We start from the raw sequence: 19,621 nt of genomic DNA, 5'->3' as shown, positions 1-19,621 counted from the left end.
ATACAGAAAATGAGATATAACACTCTATTTTTATCAGTCATTGTTTTGGTAACCTTGATTGCTGCATCAACCAATGCCGATATTGGTGGAAAGAGAACTTTGGTTGTATTAGATGATCTCTCAATTCAACAATCACACTCTATCTTTTTCAAATCTTTATCAGGTAATTAGAAATTAAAATAAATCTCAAACAAACTGATTCGCGTGGTCATTCAATCAATCGAATTGTCCAATTGAACAATCTTAATATTTCAAAGTATAGTCCAAATACATAAATATATAGATATCACCAACTCAATTACACACATATTGAATGGAGAAATACACAAAGATTGATAGATTGACAGAATGAATAGAATTTAGTTTGAAGCTTTAACAATCAATTAGTTAGTAGTTTTTATTAATAGATTTTATTTCCATAAAATTAGATAGAGGATATAAATTACAATTCGTTAGACCAGAAGAAAAGGTAGCTTTGGAGAAATATGGTGATTTCAACTATGACCATTTAATTTTGTTTGCTCCAACTAGTGATGGTAATATTAATATTGTTTTAAAAAAAGAGAGAGAATCACGCTCATCATTAATACATTTTATTTATATAACATAACATTATAGATTTATATTTATCAGCAAATCAGATTATCAGTTTTGTTGATGCTGGAAATAATGTTTTGATTGCAGGATCATCGGTTGTCTCCGATACAATTCGTGATGTTGCCAGTGAAGTTGGAATGGACATTGAAGATGACAAGACCAACGTATTCGATCACACCAACTTTGACAAATCGATTGACAACCAACACAATTTGATTGTTGCCGATCAATTCATCAAGGACTCACCAATCATCTTGCAAGGTGCCGACAAGACACCAGTACTCTTCAAGGGTATCGGTCACGCCATTCGTCAGAACGAGTTGAACTATGCCGTGCTCACTGGTGCCTCCACCGCCTACTCTGGTAAGGCCACCACCGGTGCCTCCACCAAGCTTCTTGGTAAGCGTGTTGGTTTGGTCTCTTCGTTGCAAGCACGTAACAGCGCACGTGTAACCTTCTCTGGTTCACTCGAACTCTTCAGTGACAACTTCTTCAACGCCAAGGTCAACGGTAACCAACCATCTGGAAACCAAAAGTTTGTCGAAAACTTGGTATCATGGACTTTCCAAGAGCGTGGTATTCTCCGTACTTCCAACCTTCAAATTTCAAAGGGTAACGACACCAACCCAACTTTATTCACCGTAAAGGATGATATTGTATGTATTTACCTGTAAAAAAAGAAACAAACAAAAACAAATACTAATTTTTACATAATCTAAAAACAAAGACATACTCAATTAAGGTCGAAGAGTTCACTGGTGGTAAATGGGTTCCATACGTAGACCAATTGGAATTGGAAATCATCATGTTGGATCCATACATTAGAACTTTCATCAAGGGAGACAAAAATGGAGTTTACTCTGCCGATTTGAAGCTCCCAGACGTCTATGGTGTCTACACTTTTGAATCAACCGTCAGAAGACCAGGTTATTCCAAGTTGGAGAGCATCATCCGTCATCCAATCCGTCCATTCCGTCACGACTCTTATGAACGTTTCATCCCATCTGCATACCCATATTATGCTGCCTCATTCTCAATGCTCGTAGGTGTCTTTATTTTCAGTATTGTATTCTTATTACATCAAGATCCAAAGAGAGTTCTTTAAAACAAAAAAGAAAGTTATATAAAAAAATAATAATCAAAACCCATTTGAAAACAAATAGTCCATCCAAAAAAAAAAATTATATAAAAATAAATAAATATGAATTATAAATAATCATTTTTTTCATTTAATTTTAATTATATCAAATTTATGTAAAATCACCAACATATCATCACCATTGATCAACATCAAAATTTGTTACTTTTTAACACATTCTTTTATTTTTCGCATTTCTCAAAACGGTGTTTGGTAACACTTAAACCAGTGTACAAAATTTTTGCAGCAGTGATTTGAAACCCACCAAAATCCAAAAATTAGTTTTATCGCAAATTAAACATCACAAATTAATTAATAATTTTGGAACAAAAACAATTAAAATCAAAAAAATTAATATATTGATCATTTCAGTAAAACTTGTTTATACAAGAGATATATTTATATAGATTTAGGAAATCAAGTCATCATGTTACACAACACCAAGTACTACGATAACCACATTCGTACATCACCCCTGGGATACCTGTGTGAACATCAACAGAATCATGTCAACCAACAAATCACTCAAATTGGTTACAAAGTGCCCAACAACTCTGCTGAAGGTATAGTTGAGAACCGTTCTGTACCTAGATTGGTTAACGAGACAAGCACTCAACTTGAATTGCTGCGTAACGTTGAGATAAGACAGGACATTGGTCCTCTCGACAAGTCCTCTCTTTCTCCCTCTTTTCCTACTTCTCCACCTTCGCAATTCATACAGTCGCGCTACCAACAAAGACTGACTCTTCCAGTGGCACCAGATCCCACCATCTTGTCGAATCTACAAGAACCTATCTTTGGTGCTGTCGATGTTCTTTCTGGATTCAATGTTGGCTCCGATTTTAATGCCGATCCTCAGTTTAACTCAACTCCAGGACAACAACCAGAACCACCACTAGAAGCACCAGCCAACACCATCAACACACCGGGCAACACCACTACCACACCAAGAGTCCCACCAACAAAGAAAGTAGATCGTAGAGTTAATAGAAAACCTGTGCCAATGCAACGTGTCCAAGGTGCCAAGGACCAAGCCAAGAGTAAATCAAAGAAGAGCAAAGCCATCAGCGCCGCTTTGAGGAAGGTTTTTCCAGGCTCTGGTCTACCAATGACGTTGAGTATTGTGCAAGCACCGACCTCCATTATTAATCGGTCAGTAGCTACTTTTAAACTCCATATCACTGGTGATGTACACCCAAATTATTTGGTGGTAGTGGCACGTCCTACCAATCCTTCAATGCTCCGATTAGAAGACCAGTCTGTCGGTGTTGACGAAAGTGGAATAGTCGAAATGCGTATCAAACTCTACAGTCTGGACAAGCTCAATTTCAAAACAGGCGTACTGATCAACTTTAGATTGGTGAATGACACCAACCAGGTTCTAACAGACACCATTCGTACCGATATAACCGTTCCAATTCCGTTCATTGCCAACACCAAAGACCTCTCGTATCCGAAAATAAAATCGATCACACACAATGTTTTTTGCGAACACTTGGTGCCAAACGAAGATATGATCAATTCAATGATCACAGCAGATCGTCTCAAGTGGGGATCAACCAACGAGCTCACTCTCTATGTTGTGGAAGTAGAGAGTTTGATGATCAAACACATTATAAACCAAGGAAGCATTCCACCAGGAGAGAGATCCAAGACAGTTGCATTCTGCCAAATTCCAAAGTATCTATTTGATGGCAATCATTCACTTCATGCTCAATACGTCAAAGTTGAAACCAATAACATCGACGATAACAACAATAATAACAACAACAACAACAACAACAGCGACAACAACAACACTAATGAAACTAAAAAGAAAACCAACTCAATTCCACCACAAGCTCGTTGGTCAACATGGAGTTATGGTTTTGAAGGTTCTGTCATGTTGGTATTTTAATAATCAAGTAATTGGTTAATTTTAAAATTAACATGTGCCTTGCATGTTATTACATTGTAAGAAAAATCAAGAAAATAAAAATAAACAATAACAAAGACAATAGTTTTAATGATATTATAAACATAATTTAAAATAAAAATATTTTATTATTTATTAATATTGAGAAAAAATTTTAGAATTCTTTTGTTTTTTTTGTTTCAATGTGTGGTTGATCAGTTGTGGCTCTAACACGCAACCAAACTAGCTTTTTTTAGCATATCTTTTTATTTTATTGTTCACAATGATTTATTGTTGAAAAACAAGATACAGATAGATAGAAATGGTTTTAACAGTTAAATCAACAAAAGAAATCACAGAAGAGTGGATCGAATTTACTTTGGCAGTTTCCAAGATCAGTGATGAAAATGCAAGACAATGGTTAGAAAAAAGAGTTCGTTATTTGAGAAATGCATTCTCAGACAATGAGTTTAGAAAGGACAAAGAACACATTGTATACAGAGAGAAATACCATTTATCTAAAGATATAGTTGCCAATCTAAGTGATCAGGAAGCAATAAATGTACTGAGACCATGGTTAACACCTGTTATCCCAATCAGAATTGATAAGTTGTAAATATATGTATATTCAATTAAATTAAAAATAAAGATTAAAAAATTGTATTTTATATAATCAAAAAAGATATTTATAAATAGACTCTATTTATTATTTTCAAGCTCGGTAGGCAAAGTGTTGCTATTTTATATAGTTTAGTTATTAACTTCAACTGATACCATTTCGATGTTATCAACTTTGTGTTGATTGGATTGGTCGATGTCGATGTTGAGTGTTGATGATCTCTTCTTGTAGATAAAGAAAGCAGTGGCAACCAAAATCGAAAGGAAAGCAGCACCTGATACCGTTAGGATGATGGCCAAGTTGTTGTTATTGGATGACTTTGATTGTGTGGTCTCTCTTTCGTTTATCTTTAATGACAATGAGTTGTCAGCGTTGCTAATCAAACTATATGAGAGTGGCTCGGTTGTACTGGAGGGTGAGTTGGTAAAGACAACGGTTACATTGTTAAAGGAATACGATGATTGACCTGGGTAGTTGATAATCTTGTAGACTTGATTTGGAATCAAAGCATCTTGATTGATTCTAACATTTACAGTTCCAAGGAAATTGAAGCTACCAGTAATATTAACTTTTATTTTTTAAAAAAAGAAAGATTTATAATTTAATATCTATTATTTATGATTATTATTATTATTAATAGATCTATAATTATATAACTTACTTTGAGAATAACTAGTTGGAGAATTAATTAAAATGCCAATGGTACTTGCGGAAGAGGAAGAGAATGCACCTTGAATAACGATTTGATTAACATCGAAAGCCGAACCAATGTTACCAGTATTTGTAAGACCACCATTGATAGTACCGCTTCCAAATAGGTTGCCACTGTTAATAACATTACCATTGATAGTAGTCTTATTTAATTCCAATGAGCCTGAAGCAATAGCTGATCCTTCGATTGTAACATTTGAAAGAGTAACATTGTTATTCTATTTTTAAAAAAATTAATAATTAGTATTTTTACTATTTAATAAATAAAAAAATTAAGTATACTTACAAATAAAATGGTACCTTCACCATTATTAATAATATTTATATTATTTAAAATATTGTTTGTTACTTCAAGAACAGAGTTATCCTATTGAAATAAAGTTTTGATTAGAATATTTAATGAACATTCAATAGTTTGTTTTTTTTTAAATATTACTTACATTTAATTCAAAACTTAAAGTTGAAATGGTGGTTGGTACGGTAATATTACTTTGAGTGTTTGGTTGAGTAGATTGTGTTGAGGTTGGAGTTGGTGTTGGTGTTGGAGTTGAAGTGGTTGTTGTTGTTTCTGGTGTAACATCTAAATTTGATGCTTGCTTCATGAATGATAGACCACCACCAAACCATGTTGATTGATACTTGATCTTGGCATTACCAAAGAGCTTGATGGTCAATGGTCTGATGGGAAGAATCAAATCGGCAAAAATAAGTTGAGCATTGTCTCTTAGAATGAACTGACCCTTCATATCGAAAATGGTGTTCTCAAAGTAGAGAATCGAGTTGTATGAGGCAACCATTTGCGAGGTGGCAGCAGTGCTTTGGAGGATACAAAAGTTCTTTAATTTAACTGGAGCGGTACTGATAGTAGTGAAATACTGATCAAAGGAAATCAGTGAGTTTTCAGCAGAGAAACTTGCATCTTGGACTAAATTAAGCTTGGTGATATAGAAATTCGATTGTTTTACAACCATCTTTACTGTTTCGAGAAGGAAATAGTTATTAGCTGTAAAAGTAGATCCTATAAATGTAAGGTTGGAAGAGTGCATTGTTGAAATAACCCCAGCATTCTAAAATAATAAAAAAAGGTAAGTAAGTATATGCTAAAACAAAATAATATAAAATAAATATTTTACATTTGAATTGAAAATAGCATTATTTGATGTTAAAGATGATAATGTAAATCTTGCAGCTGCAGCAAAGTTAGTACTGGCACCAGAGTTTTGAGTCATTGCTGTATTATAGAGGGAGGCAAAATTAGTTGCCAATTTTTGAACACCATTACCTTTTAATTTAAAGTTTCTAATTAGTAATGAGTCAATTATAATAAGTTAAATTAATATTATTAATATTTACCAAATTGAACGGTTGCATTTACAAATCCAAGATTTGAAGCATTTACAAATCCAGATTTAAAATAGAGGTTGGAGAGCAAATTGGTTTGGACGGAAACTTGGAGGGCAGGGGTAGTTTGTGAGCTGGTTTCAACAAACAGGGTGGATCCACCTTGGACTTGAGCGTATTGCGCCTTGAGGGAGGCTTGTTGGACAAAGACCATAGTGGCATTCTTTGGACTGTTCATAATGAAGTTGGTAACAGTGGAGCTATTATTAATTATTACATAGGAGTCGTTTTTGGAAATGGAAATGTCATCGGCTGACGATGGACTACCAATGGGATTCCAATTGGTAGTATCGAAATAATTAAAGTTGTTATTTAACCAAGTGAATTGTTGACCAGAGTAAACAACACTAGTAAAAATACATAGTAATATTAAAGTTGATCGAATATTCATATTGTTTTTTGTTTATATGTTTTTGGATTATTATTATAAAGAAATAGTATCTTCTGTCGGACAGTGAAGAATAGTCAGAATAAGTAGTAATAGTAATAGTAATAGTGTTTGTAATAATACAAATAGAAATAATACAACAAATAATGTTATGTAGTAGTAGTAATAGTACAACAAAAACAAAGATATTATACTATCACAATAGTTGGAGAGTTTTATACCTTTGGAGATGTATTATATAGAAATGATTTGAAAACAAACCTGTTGTGATCCTTAATATTTATAATTTCTGATGAAGATGGTGATTCTCTCTTGGCTGATCACTGAATCAGTAAATGCAGCACAATCATTCAACTTACCACCATTCTATTCTGATCTGTGTGTGTTGCCAGTTGTTGTTGCATTCATTTCATCTTGTTTTGTAATTGTATTGTTCATTTTTTTGCATCAAAGCAATAACTGAAAAATCAAACACACACACATTCTATATCCCCAATCACCACTAACTACCCCTCTGATTGATCGTATGTGGTTGTTGTTGTTGAATTCTCTATGATGGTAACAACAATTTTTTTTTAAAAACAAAATAAATTGACTTAAGAAAGGTGATTAAAATCTGTTTGATATATTGGGTGACAGCTTGACTCTTTGTGGGTCAGCACATCAAGAATTCGATAACATTCTGATCTAAAATGAATTACACACCTACTATGTAATTAATAATATTTGCATGTACAACAATTATAGGTAACGATTTGTTAAATCATTGATCATGACTATACATACCCCTCCAATCATCTATTGATATAATGAAATACAATGGTTTTTTTTTTTTTGGTAGCTGCAACTCACATGCCTACACCCCAACATCAGTCAGTTGTCTAATGTGTTTTATTAGTTTTTCACCAATTTTATGAATTTCTTTTAAATAACTAAAATTTCTTTTCTTTTTTTTTAATTTTCAAAGTGTGCGAAAATAAAGTTTCTATAAAACCACAGTACATCTATTAAAAATTTTAATAGATCACTCAACACAAAGTGGAAATTGATTGATTGTGTGCTCTAAAATTGGAATTGTCGACCGCTATGATTGAATCTCCACAATCCAAAGTGAACAATTCTCATTGGTTTTACTTTTTTCATAGTTTCTAGATTTCGTGCTCTGATATATTTTGTTGTTTGATAACCTTTTTCATCGATGGATACAATAGATATTGACTTTGTAACCAATCATGACTTTTACACCAACACACACACTAACAGATTACCAAATTAAAAGTTCACTAAATAAAATAAAATAATGAGCGCTGATCAAAGAATCACCTGCCCCCCTTTAAGTTATTTCTTGATAGATAGAGATTTTTCAAATCTTTCTTAATTCTTCTTTCAATCTCTTTAATATTATTACTTGATAGATAGTTATTAGTAATTAAAATCATGAACATTGGTAATGATTCGATGATTGATTCTCGAGATACAAGGCTTTGAGCAATGGTTGCACATGATCTACCTATTAAATATATTCACAAAATAATCCTTAGGAAGGTATGAAAAATAAAAGAATTTGGTAAACATTAATGTTTATCTCTGTGATTGGTGAAACAGGTTTCCTTAGTTTTTATTGGTAAGGACTACACCACCTCTCTCTTTGACATGATTCAAATACCAAATGAAGCAAAAAATCCTTTTTGTTCGAACATACGACCACAAACAGTTCATCATTTAAAGATCTTTTTTTTTAACCGTTTTAGATTTTACAATAAAAAAAAAAACAGTTTAAATGAAGGGTCTCTCACCTGATTTGGATTTTTCATGTTCACTCGCATATGCCCTTTGCACTGCGAGCATAAATAATTTCGAATTGATGAAAAAGAAAATACCTCCTTGGATCACATATGATAATTTCTAAAAAAAGATTAATGATTCCTGATAGAAAACAAGTATCGTCTGAACGACTATTGTTTGCTAAAAATAATATCATAGTGATTGAATGATTTTAATTTCTACTATTTCTTTAGAATATTTTATTACTGGAATGTAAAATATTCTTCGTTCGTTGATCATACATTACCTTTTTGTAAAAAAAGTAATCTCAATGATGAACATCAAAAAACAACATCAATTATTTTACATTATTATAAAGAATGTTCTAAAAATAAAAATTTTACATCTTTTTATTTATTTATTTTTTTATGATAATTAAGCGTTATTATCATAATTATAAAGTAAAGTACAAGTTTCTATTTATTTAAATTATTATCTAATTATTATGATGGTGGTAAAGTTATATATTATATTAGTTATTGATTGGTTTTTTTTTCTTTTCTTTTTTAAAGATTTGCGTTAGCAGTATAATCTCTATGTAACATTAATACACCATAATCTCTTGGATCATTGTATACCGGTTTGATATCTTTTACTTTCATTAAGTTATCCCAATCCTCTTCATCCTTTGTCAGGATAAGGAATGAGAATATCAATGATTGTATAGAGTTGAACAGTGGGAAATGTTTCTTGATGGGATCCAACTCTGAGAGTCCAATGAAGAGGAAGCGCACACCTTGTTTGAACTGCTCGTTGTGTACAAAGTGCAATAGGTATTTAAAGAGATAGTCACCGTCCTCGCCTGTAGAGTAACACGAGAATATCTGACGATGACTCTCTATGCCTTTCGAGGTCATCAGAGTGAATATTAAATCTTGATTCCAGATGCTGATCGATGCTGTCGATACTTGGTTCGTTCCCTTTCTTCGTAGCTGCGCATTGTAAGTGGTCATATAGTATTTTCTATTGAAACGAAGTATCTCGTTGAAATCGATCGGCGTGAATGACCACGGTCCATAGTAGGCGTCCCACTGCGCCTTGATAACATCGACGTCTTTCTCCTCCCAAATCTTGATCTCCACATCCTTTGGAATATGGTCGAGTTTCACAGGGAAATCACAATGCCACGCGTGTTGGTAGAGGTCGCAGTAGTGTCGCGCACCCAAGTTTCCAGACTTTCTAATGACCACGTTGGCCCGTGTCTTTAGGGACGACGCATACACGATTGCACCTTCTTTCTTCATGGGCTGGGAGAGCATGTAGTCAATGATCAACAATGACAGTCCGTTGTTTCGCTGGTCGGGCATAACATTGCAATCGAATGCGTAGTGTGCCATTCTCGTGCCATTTAGAACACGCATCTCTCTAATAGTGTAGGCATAGACACCTACAAGTCGGTCCTCTTCACCATCGGTGATAATAATATGATGATTGGGTGTCAGAGATGGACGCACCGTAAAAGTAATCGGATGACTAACTGCGATTAGTCCGTGAGTAATAACTGTTGGTGGAATACGAGGAATAGACAATAACATTTGATCATCAACTAGCTCATCATATTCTCTAAATTTTAATTTACTCATAGCTTCTTTATGTGATACACTTCTATTTGGATTCATTTTTGTTTTTTTTTCTTGAATGCAAAAATAATAATAATAATTATTTATCTGTTGTTACAAAACTTATAGGAAAAGATATGTATATTCAAATATATATAAATTAAATAAATTTGTTTAGATTAGATTAATAAGTTAAGTAAGTAGGTAAAGGTGTTTGATTGGAAAGATGATCAATTTAAAAAAACAAAAACAACAAAAAAGAGTTTAAAATTAAATCAAAATGATAGACAGGATTGATTGTTAGATCATCAGAATTAGATTAACAACTAGCTACATTTGTTTATTTCTTAAAAGGTTGGTTGGTGATTAATTAAAGCCAAATTTAGTGGAGGGGGTAATGTGGTGATTGATTTTTGATCAAAAAAATAAAGGGTTTAAAAGTAAAAAAAAAAAAAAGTTTAGTTTTATCATAAAGTTATTTCAATATATCTTTAAATAAATCTAATATTTAAATAAAAATTGAAATATATATATTAACCAACAAATTAGTACCACTTTATTATTTTGGGTCGGTAATATTACTATTCTTTTATGTATTCTGAAATTTCAATTAAATTTTGGTCGGGATCTCTAATGTAGATTGAAAGTATTTTACCGTTGGCACCGGTTCTTGGGATTGGTCCTTCTTCGATATCGATTTGTTTTTCAAACATACGTTTCAATACTTCACGGAGTGGAACTGTTGATATGAAGCAAAGGTCGAGTGAACCTGGTGTCGGTATATCTGCGTGTGGTTTGAATACATTCTGATAGTGATGTAAGTTGATCTTTTGTTTGCCGTATTTCAGACAAACTCTTCCTTCACCAAACACCTCCTTTTTCAATCCAAGCACATCACAATAAAACTCTGTGCATCTATCAATATCTCTTGTAGTCAATACCAAATGATCCAAATGATTCAATATACATCCATCATTATTACCATGATACATTGTAATATCGATATTACTAAAATTATTTTTTGATGGTGATGTTGTTGTTATTGTCGTTGAGGTTGAAGTTGTTTTTATAGATGGTGAAGAATTAACTATTTTAAGTGGACTATCATTAATACTATTATTACTATTACTATTATTATTGTTATTGCTATTGTTTTCTGATTGATTTTTAGAAGGTGTAGCAGCTATATTTGCTGAAGTTGTATTTATATTTGAATTTGTATTATTTGTATTTGTTGTTGAATTTAAACCTTGAAGTTTATCTAATCTGTTGAATATCTTCAAATCAGCATAGTTTGATGGTAAACTAAGTAAATGTTTATATACAATTGCCAATATTTCACTGTCTACCAATGCACCATGTGTTCTTCTCAATAAAAGTTTATTGATTTTCAACTGTTGACTGTTTTTAATAAAATGTTAAAGTTGAGTTGTCAAGTTAACATTTTGATAATATAAATAAAAACATACCTAATTGAATCTAAACTATAATTTGAATCTTTATACATCTTTCTAAAGTAACGCATTGTACAGAAACATTTGTGATTGATATCGAATGGTGTTTTGCTCCTAACGAGTTCCTGTATGAGCATACGACGGTCGAAAGCAAGATTGTGAGCCACCAGAATGGAATCACCTACAAAGTCCATGAAACTGGAGAGTACAAACTCGATTGGCGGTGCATCCTGAAGTAGAAAGTTGGAGAGTTGGTGAATTTGTTCGGCTGCCGGGTGTATCTGAGTTTTCGGCTTGGCATAGCTCTGGAATGTGAGGCCAGTGCGACATCCATTGATCAACTCGACCGCACCAATCTCAATGATCGAGTCATCCGGACCGAAACCAGAGGTTTCCAAATCAAAGCAGACAACTCTGCCATTTAAAACCGGTTGTTCCAACTCATCGAATCCGCGCATCGATTGTAACCACCCAGCTGCTGCACCACTATTACCGTCAGCTGTCGTCGTAGAGGAAGCCAGAGCATTCAATCTATCTAGATGTTCATTCTTACTCTTTGATTTTGCAGAGTGTTTCGTCATAATATCATTGGTATTATCGATATTTCCAATGTTACTGTTTGATTTCATTTTCATCCATGTCGGTAAATTCTTTCTCTTTGGTTCAGATACTGTGTTTTGATTTGTTGTCGCAGTTGTTGTTGCATTATACTCGAAAGGATTTAAACTATCTTGTTGTGTATTGTTTTCATCTTCTTGTGTATTGACAGATGATAGTATTGATTTCATTGGTGTCGTAGCATTATCGATTGAAGATGTACTCTTTCTTAATCTCTTTAAAGATGAATCATTTAAAGGTGATGTTGCTGTTGAATTACTACGTTTATTATTTATATTCAGATCTAAAATATTATTATTGCTACTATTATTATTATTATTATTATTACTTTGATCATCCATTTCCACATCATAATCGTCATCATCACCATAGTCAAGTACATAACTATCTAATAATATTTGACTAATTTCATTTTCATTTTCATCGATATCATCTACATTTATACTACTACTAATATCTCTATCATTATCTTGTTGCTGTTGTTGTGGTTGTTGTTGCTGTTGAGATAAACTAATACCACTACTGACACCCACACTTGCACTTTTGACACTAATCGATTGTGATACTATCTGTTGTGCTAACATAGGTGAAACATAACTTGGTGATGATGATGCTGCTGTTACTGATGATGATGTGTTTGGTGGTGGTAAAACTTGATTTTTATCAGTGACATTTAAGTTGGTTGCATTTGCTACATTTGAAGATGTTGGGTGTTCAAATATCTGTGATGCAAAATCTAATAGATCATCATCCATTCTTTTATTTTGTAATTAACAATTCAAATTAGAATGCTGGTTTCACATTTGTATCTTTAAGTTTAGGTAAAACCTTTGTCAAACAAAATTTGGACAAACAAATTATTTTTTTCAATTTTATAAAAATTTACTTGGAAATGCTCATTTATAAGTTTATTATTATATTTGCACATATAAATTGAATTAATTCAAGTCATATACATTGGATTGGTATGAAAAATAAAAATAAAACTAAATGAAAACACAAAAGTTATAATAATTTTATTTTATTGGGTTTCGTTCGAAATTTAATCTAAAGTTTAAGGATTGAAATAAGACTAATAATAATTCAAATGATACATATGCAATTATTTGTTTAAAAATACAAAGTGAACATACAAACAAAAAAATTTTTAATTTTTTATAATATTTTTTCAAAATTTCATTTTAAATTTTTTTTATTTAATTTTTTATTTTTGGTTTCATCAAAATAGTTTTGTTACAAATTAATCAATCATCTATCGTAAAAGAAAAGAGAGAGAGAAAGAAAGATGTCAGCAGATCAGATTTCACGTCAGTTCCTTGAACACTACTACAATACCTTTGATGCTGATCGTAAAGCTTTGGCTCCATTATATGTGAGTAAAGAGAGGAAAAAGAAAAAAAAAGAAAAACAAATGACATCGAGCAAGAAGAAGTGTCGCAACACAAAAATAAAAAGAGAGAGGAGAGACAGACAGACATAATGAAGAGCAAAAGAGATAGAGAAAAACCTTTAAAAATAACGTACTCATACTAAACCATCTTATTTTACGAATATATAGACTCCACAATCAGTATTGACATGGGAAGGAAAAGCCATTCAAGGAAAAGATAATATTATCAATCATGTTAGTGTATGTTATAGTTATATTAAATGGAATTGAATCAATCTTTATATATATAAGTGTTTAGTGTGAATGAAAAGTTATTAATAACATGTTGTTTAACTTTATTATTTAGTCATTACCATTCCAAAATGTAAAACGTAGATTAAATACTCTCGATTATCAACCAACTTCAAACGGTCTTATGATTATGGCTACTGGTGATCTTTCAGTGAGTATTATTATAATATTGACAGAGAATATCATATCCAGGTGATCACAAACAACTAACAAGAGTGTTTTACAATTGAAATTACTTAATAACATCCATATAGATTGATGGTGGTAACCCAATGAAGTTCACACATATTTTCCACTTGGTCAACAATGCAGGAGCTTTCAACTTGATGAATGAGTTCCTTCGTTTGAATCTCGAATAAATTATACATAGAAAATATTCTTTAAATACTTTGTAAAAAAAAAAAAAAAACAAAACAGAAAATACAATCTACATCAACAACAACAACAACAACATAATCATATGTGGTTCATTATTTGATTTGTCATAAGATGGTTGGACCATCTATCGATCGCGTCTTCATCATCATTTTACATATTATCATTTTTTTTAGTTCTATTTTTTAAAATTTTTTTATTTTTTTTTTATTTTTGAATTTTTCATAATATGAATATTGTTGGTTAATGTTATTATTAATTTGTTTGGTTGTACAATCATGAACTGACATTTCAATAGTAATAATAATAATGAGTAATAAACTAAAAGAACAATTAGAGAAAAAGAGAAAAGAAGCACAATCTTTGGCATTGTCATCTGGTGAGAATGGTTCTCAAACAAAAAAATATAAAACAAGAGGTGAAATCGAAAAAGAGAATTTAAAGAAAAAAGAAGAAGAAAAAGTATGTTTTATTTATTTATAACATTAAATATCTTATCATCTAATTTATACTAATCATGATTCTTGAATTTATTTAAATGATTAAATAGTTAAAATTAGAAAAAGAAAAAGAAGAGAAATTAAAAGTTAATAATACAGATAAAAACGAAGAAAACAATAATAATGTAAATCAAAATAATAATAATAATAATAGTGATGATAATAATAATAATGTAAATAATGAACCTGTAAGTTTTGATATCAATTGTATACAAAAGAATACTACTCTGAATATTATATTGATTCTAACAAACAAACCTTTTGACTTTAGATACCCTTTTTACCAAAAGAACAAGTTGTTAGAAAACTAAGAGAAAGAGGACAACCTATAACTTATTTCGGTGAAACCGATTATATGAGAGCGGAAAGATTAAGATTGTTGGAGGAGAATGAACCTATTGAATATACTCAGGGTGATAATGAATTCCAGAATCTATTGAAGCAGATTAATAGTGAGCAAAAGTCTGGTGGTGTCAGTGGCGATGCCGACTCACAGCGAAAGAAGAGTAAAGAACCAGAGGAGTCGGAAGAGGAACTAAAAGAGGAATCAAAGAAATCAAAGTATGGCAATATCTATTACTTCCTTTGGAAGCTACTGAAGGAGTGGAAAGAGCATTTGGATGCACGACCAGAGGAAGAGGTGCGAACACCACAAGGTAACAAGGCAAAGGCGATCTACGCACAATGCAACATACATATTAAACCACTGTTTGCTCAATTGAAATCGAAATCACTGCCGGACGATCTGCTGCAGCATATCTACAAGATTGTCGAGTTTTGCAAGGAGCGTGAATACTCTAAAGCCAACAGTCAGTATATGGAGATGTCAATTGGTAACGCACCGTGGCCGATGGGTGTAACGATGGTTGGTATTCACGATCGTTCCTCGAGAGAAAAGATCTCTTCCAGTCAAGTGGCACATGTGTTGAACGATGAAACACAAAGAAAATTCATTCAGGGAATCAAGAGATTAATGACATTCTGTCAAACGAAATATCCAAACAATCCATCTAAATGTGTTGGTTAAAAAAAAACAGAAAACAGAGATATATAAATAATATTTTATTATTGGAAATAAATAGAAACAAAATAGATCATTTGGTTATTTGTTAATTGTTATTTTTTTTTGTTAGTTATTTTCAGGTTTACCGGATTTCCATTGATAGTTTTTCATTGGTTTGAAAATATCTAATACTTCGGAGAGTAGCTGTTTATCGATTGGTTCTCTCATTGTTTTGAGATTGTCATCGATGTTCTCGATGCATGGCATTCCGACGAGGTTAGTGGCAATGTCTGGATGTGAAAATGTATATTGGAGAGCTAGCTTGGAGATGTCTGATCCTCGACTTTTGCATAGTTGCGATGCTTTCGCTGCTAGTTCACGTAGTTGTGTTGGTGCCGGATGCCATTCGGGTGGACCGCGCTCCGTTAGCATACCCATATTCAAGAACGAAGCATTGATAATGCCGATGTTTTGAGATTTAAGCGTTGGAATGATATCGTCGAGCGATGAGTCGTTGAGACAAAAGTGGCAGTAGGACAAAACAACATCCAACGAAGGATGAGACTCGGCCACTGTTTTCAATGCTTTCAGCGGATATCCAGTAACTCCGATATGTCGAACTAGACCATCGGATTTCAACTTTAGTAGTGCTGGAATAGATTCATTGATGACTTGGTGAAGGTCACCAAATTCAATGTCGTGACACTGAACGATATCTAGATACTCTAGATTCAAACGATCGAGACTCTCTTTTACAGATTCAATGATTCTATCATAGGAAAAGTTGAAATCGTTCGTATCGTAACGACCCACTTTTGTTCCCATAATAAACTTATCTCTTGGAATACCTGCCAAAGCCCTACCCAGAACAGATTCCGATAATGTTTTGCCATAATATGGTGATGTATCAATGAAATTGATACCATTTTTAATAGCATCTATAAAAATAATATTAATTAAAATGTTTCTTTTAATTTTAGAACATTTCATAATATTTACAATGCACAGATTCTATTGCCTTTTTCTCATCATTATGACCATAGATTCCTCCAAGAGGTGATCCACCATAACTTAAAAGAGATACTTTTAAACCTGTTTTTCCTAAAGTTCTATATTCCATTTATATAAATAAACAAATAATTGAAGTAATAAATTATATAGTTATCTATAAAAGATTGTTATTGAGTCATGTTTTAACCATTTCATAATAGGATATCAAATCAAATTAAATGTGGGGTGTAATTTAATGGGAATGGGTGAAAACAATAAACTATTTAAAAATTAAACCAATCAATTAAAATTTTAGATTAATTTTTAAAATAAATAAATATTAAATCTATCTTTATTTTTATAGGTTTAAAATTTATAAAATTATAGGTAATCAACAATAAATTAAAATTATTAAAAAAAAATTTGTAAATTAATAAAAAAGTGTAAAATTAAATAAAAAAAATAAATCCAAATATATTGGAATTCAAGATTTTTTTTTTTGATTGAAGACATTTTAAAAATAATAATCGAATGATTACAAATAAATCATTGTTTGAATAGATGAAAAGTATAGAATAAAGATATCCATAATCAGTTGTAATAGAATTTCGATTTAAATAAAAGTGCAGATAGAGAGTTTAAAATCACTTCTTCAAATTGCATTAAATTGCTTTGATCAAGTGTAGTATCTGTTCTAGAAAGCTTAATCTCTTTCTGCCAACCCAAGTGGAAATGGCATTCTTTGATTAATCTAATTTATCTAGAGGCTATGAGATCAGAATTATATTTGGTAAATCCTATATATTTCTCATAGATGTATTTGCTCTGTATTGCAGTTTATTCAGAGTATCAAAGGTACACCTCAACACCAAACATCAAAATAAAAGATAAAAATATATAATTTTATTATTTACACTATTTGTAGGATTAATTTTAATTTCGCATATTCATTTACCATTTTTTTAATTTGTTCATTAGTTTAATCGATCAATTAACATACAAATATTTATTTATATTCAAAGTTTATTTTTCTGTGCACTCTGATTAACTCGATATATCATACATATTTGTTTTAGTTATAGTTATTGCTATTACTTCTATAGTGCTATCATGAGAGGTAACTATATCTACCGGTATGTCAATTTAATTCAACAAACAAAAAATATAAATAACCTTTTTTTTTACGATATTTGATAACGATTTATTTATTTTAAATGATTTTTTTAATGATAACTTGTATACTTGTGACGATTGTGATGTCTCTTGTAAAGAATGTAAATAATCAGTATAACAAAAGCAACACCTAAAATAACACCAATGACGATTCCAGCTATTTGACCATTGGTTAATCCATCTTTCTTTTTTGGTTCATTCTCACTGCTAGCCTCTGATGAGGGTGAATCTTTACCTGAACATTTAATATCCTCGTTACCACTGATGATACAAAGCTCTTCATTGGCACACGACAGCAAGGATTTCGAGTTGGTAGTGATATTATTAAAAGTCATTCTCGAACGATGGCAATAGAATGGTGTGCTAACTGTTGATTTGGTTATGAAAGTAACGTTGGTGTATATATCGTCAGTGTAATAGCTATAAACTGTACTACCGAATTCACCAATACCAATGTTACTGTTATTGAATATTGTGTTGGTAACACGAGCAAAGTTTGCAAGTTTTTCATAGATCGAACCACCAGATCCATTGGCAAAGTTATTTGTAAAGACAGAGTTGGTCATATTTAAATTGGCATTGTTATCCAAGTAGAGTACACCAATAGTTGGACTGGAATTTTGAGTGAAACTACAATTGTTGATAGTCAAGGTATCATCGTTAATGTCTGAAAGCTTTAGCTGAATGACGGAACCACCGTTGTTATCACTAAACACCGAGTTGGTAATAACGATATCAGTATCGAGTACTTTGATATGGGAACCTCCATTTGAAGAAAGTTTGTTATTGGTATAGGTCAGTGAATTGATATTGGCTGTATCCAATGCGTTGGCAAGAGCAAACAGAGTTGAGTTGGCCTTGTTTCCAGACATTGTTAGATTGTTGATGGAAATGTCAGAGAAAATCAAGTAGAGGATACCAGTAGAAAGAGCGATATTATTATTCATAACACTGTTGGTGACTGTCAGAGAACCATAGGATTGGGTGTAGTAGACGGCACCGGAATTGGTAGCAGTGTTATTGTTTAGCACGGAATTGGAAATAGCAACACTAACAGAGAAACGAGCGTCTCCACCAGTTAACACATTGAAAACACCACCGTTATAGTTGTGATTATTGGTGGCAGCAACGTTATCCAGGACTACATTAACATTTACATTGGTTACATTGATGTTAACAACACCTCCCAGACCGTTGGCAAGGGACAGATAACTGACGGTCAAATTGACATTGGTTGCATTTACTGTATCGCCAATAATAATGAATCCAGCCTCTCCTTTCATATCGATAGTAGCGATACTATTGGTGTTGGCACTTGTGATTGTCAATGTTATATTCACCAAAGATATATCTGTATTATTGACACCGCTATAAGTACCACTAGCCAAAAGTAAAGTCAGAGCATCAGTTGAATTGGCATTTGTATATACAGAGAGGGCAGTAACGATATCTAAACATGCATTTTGAGGTGTATCACCACAAGGCATTGTATTAGCTTTAATACCAGAGTCAACATATAGTTGTGATGATTTACAAATTCCAAAAACAACAAATAATATATAAATTAAATATATAAATTTCATTTTATATCTATGTGTATAAAAAAATAATTATAAATAAACAAACTAAACTAAATTATATTTAATCATGATATATCTTAAACATTTTAAAGAATCCTTCTATCTGCAAAAGATTT

The 19,621-nt window shown here is 32.0% G+C and overlaps 9 protein-coding genes across 9 annotated transcripts; 4 read left to right on the top strand and 5 right to left on the bottom strand.

The window, feature by feature from the left end:
• Positions 1-9: 9 nt before the first annotated feature.
• wbp1 (dolichyl-diphosphooligosaccharide--protein glycosyltransferase 48 kDa subunit) lies at positions 10-3,632 on the top strand (the record flags this gene model as incomplete). Its single annotated transcript, XM_020581104.1, has 5 exons — positions 10-163; positions 429-536; positions 634-1,253; positions 1,340-1,643; positions 2,143-3,632. The coding sequence occupies 5 exons, from the start codon at positions 10-12 to the stop codon at positions 3,630-3,632; spliced, it is 2,676 nt and encodes an 891-aa protein (XP_020428689.1).
• A 319-nt stretch (positions 3,633-3,951) lies between these two features.
• PPL_10325 (uncharacterized protein) lies at positions 3,952-4,245 on the top strand (the record flags this gene model as incomplete). Its single annotated transcript, XM_020581103.1, has 1 exon — positions 3,952-4,245. The coding sequence occupies one exon, from the start codon at positions 3,952-3,954 to the stop codon at positions 4,243-4,245; it is 294 nt and encodes a 97-aa protein (XP_020428688.1).
• Positions 4,246-4,341: 96 nt separating this feature from the next.
• On the bottom strand, positions 4,342-6,751 carry PPL_10324 (uncharacterized protein; the record flags this gene model as incomplete). Its single annotated transcript, XM_020581102.1, has 7 exons — positions 4,342-4,365; positions 4,392-4,816; positions 4,910-5,177; positions 5,246-5,326; positions 5,400-6,026; positions 6,093-6,241; positions 6,313-6,751. The coding sequence occupies 7 exons, from the start codon at positions 6,749-6,751 to the stop codon at positions 4,342-4,344; spliced, it is 2,013 nt and encodes a 670-aa protein (XP_020428687.1).
• Positions 6,752-7,733: 982 nt separating this feature from the next.
• PPL_10323 (uncharacterized protein) lies at positions 7,734-10,191 on the bottom strand (the record flags this gene model as incomplete). The annotated part of the gene is made up of 5 exons (XM_020581101.1): positions 7,734-7,752; positions 8,072-8,258; positions 8,545-8,653; positions 9,091-9,321; positions 9,481-10,191. 5 exons carry the CDS (start codon positions 10,189-10,191, stop codon positions 7,734-7,736), a joined length of 1,257 nt encoding a protein of 418 aa, XP_020428686.1.
• Positions 10,192-10,712: 521 nt separating this feature from the next.
• On the bottom strand, positions 10,713-12,958 carry PPL_10322 (DNA polymerase III; the record flags this gene model as incomplete). The annotated part of the gene is made up of 2 exons (XM_020581100.1): positions 10,713-11,532; positions 11,601-12,958. 2 exons carry the CDS (start codon positions 12,956-12,958, stop codon positions 10,713-10,715), a joined length of 2,178 nt encoding a protein of 725 aa, XP_020428685.1.
• Positions 12,959-13,488: 530 nt separating this feature from the next.
• nutf2 (nuclear transport factor 2 family protein) lies at positions 13,489-14,243 on the top strand (the record flags this gene model as incomplete). The annotated part of the gene is made up of 4 exons (XM_020581099.1): positions 13,489-13,575; positions 13,762-13,833; positions 13,940-14,035; positions 14,139-14,243. The coding sequence occupies 4 exons, from the start codon at positions 13,489-13,491 to the stop codon at positions 14,241-14,243; spliced, it is 360 nt and encodes a 119-aa protein (XP_020428684.1).
• A 325-nt stretch (positions 14,244-14,568) lies between these two features.
• prp18 (pre-mRNA-splicing factor 18 family protein) lies at positions 14,569-15,786 on the top strand (the record flags this gene model as incomplete). Its single annotated transcript, XM_020581098.1, has 3 exons — positions 14,569-14,721; positions 14,810-14,947; positions 15,031-15,786. The coding sequence occupies 3 exons, from the start codon at positions 14,569-14,571 to the stop codon at positions 15,784-15,786; spliced, it is 1,047 nt and encodes a 348-aa protein (XP_020428683.1).
• A 102-nt stretch (positions 15,787-15,888) lies between these two features.
• alrE (aldo/keto reductase) lies at positions 15,889-16,882 on the bottom strand (the record flags this gene model as incomplete). The annotated part of the gene is made up of 2 exons (XM_020581097.1): positions 15,889-16,700; positions 16,762-16,882. 2 exons carry the CDS (start codon positions 16,880-16,882, stop codon positions 15,889-15,891), a joined length of 933 nt encoding a protein of 310 aa, XP_020428682.1.
• A 1,093-nt stretch (positions 16,883-17,975) lies between these two features.
• Positions 17,976-19,508, bottom strand: PPL_10318 (uncharacterized protein; the record flags this gene model as incomplete). Its single annotated transcript, XM_020581096.1, has 1 exon — positions 17,976-19,508. The coding sequence occupies one exon, from the start codon at positions 19,506-19,508 to the stop codon at positions 17,976-17,978; it is 1,533 nt and encodes a 510-aa protein (XP_020428681.1).
• Positions 19,509-19,621: the final 113 nt, after the last annotated feature.

This window comes from Heterostelium album (assembly GCF_000004825.1).
Source record: "Heterostelium album PN500 unplaced genomic scaffold PPL_scaffold12, whole genome shotgun sequence".
Lineage (NCBI taxonomy): Eukaryota > Evosea > Eumycetozoa > Acytosteliales > Acytosteliaceae > Heterostelium > Heterostelium album.
This window is presented reverse-complemented; position numbering and strand designations above follow the sequence as displayed.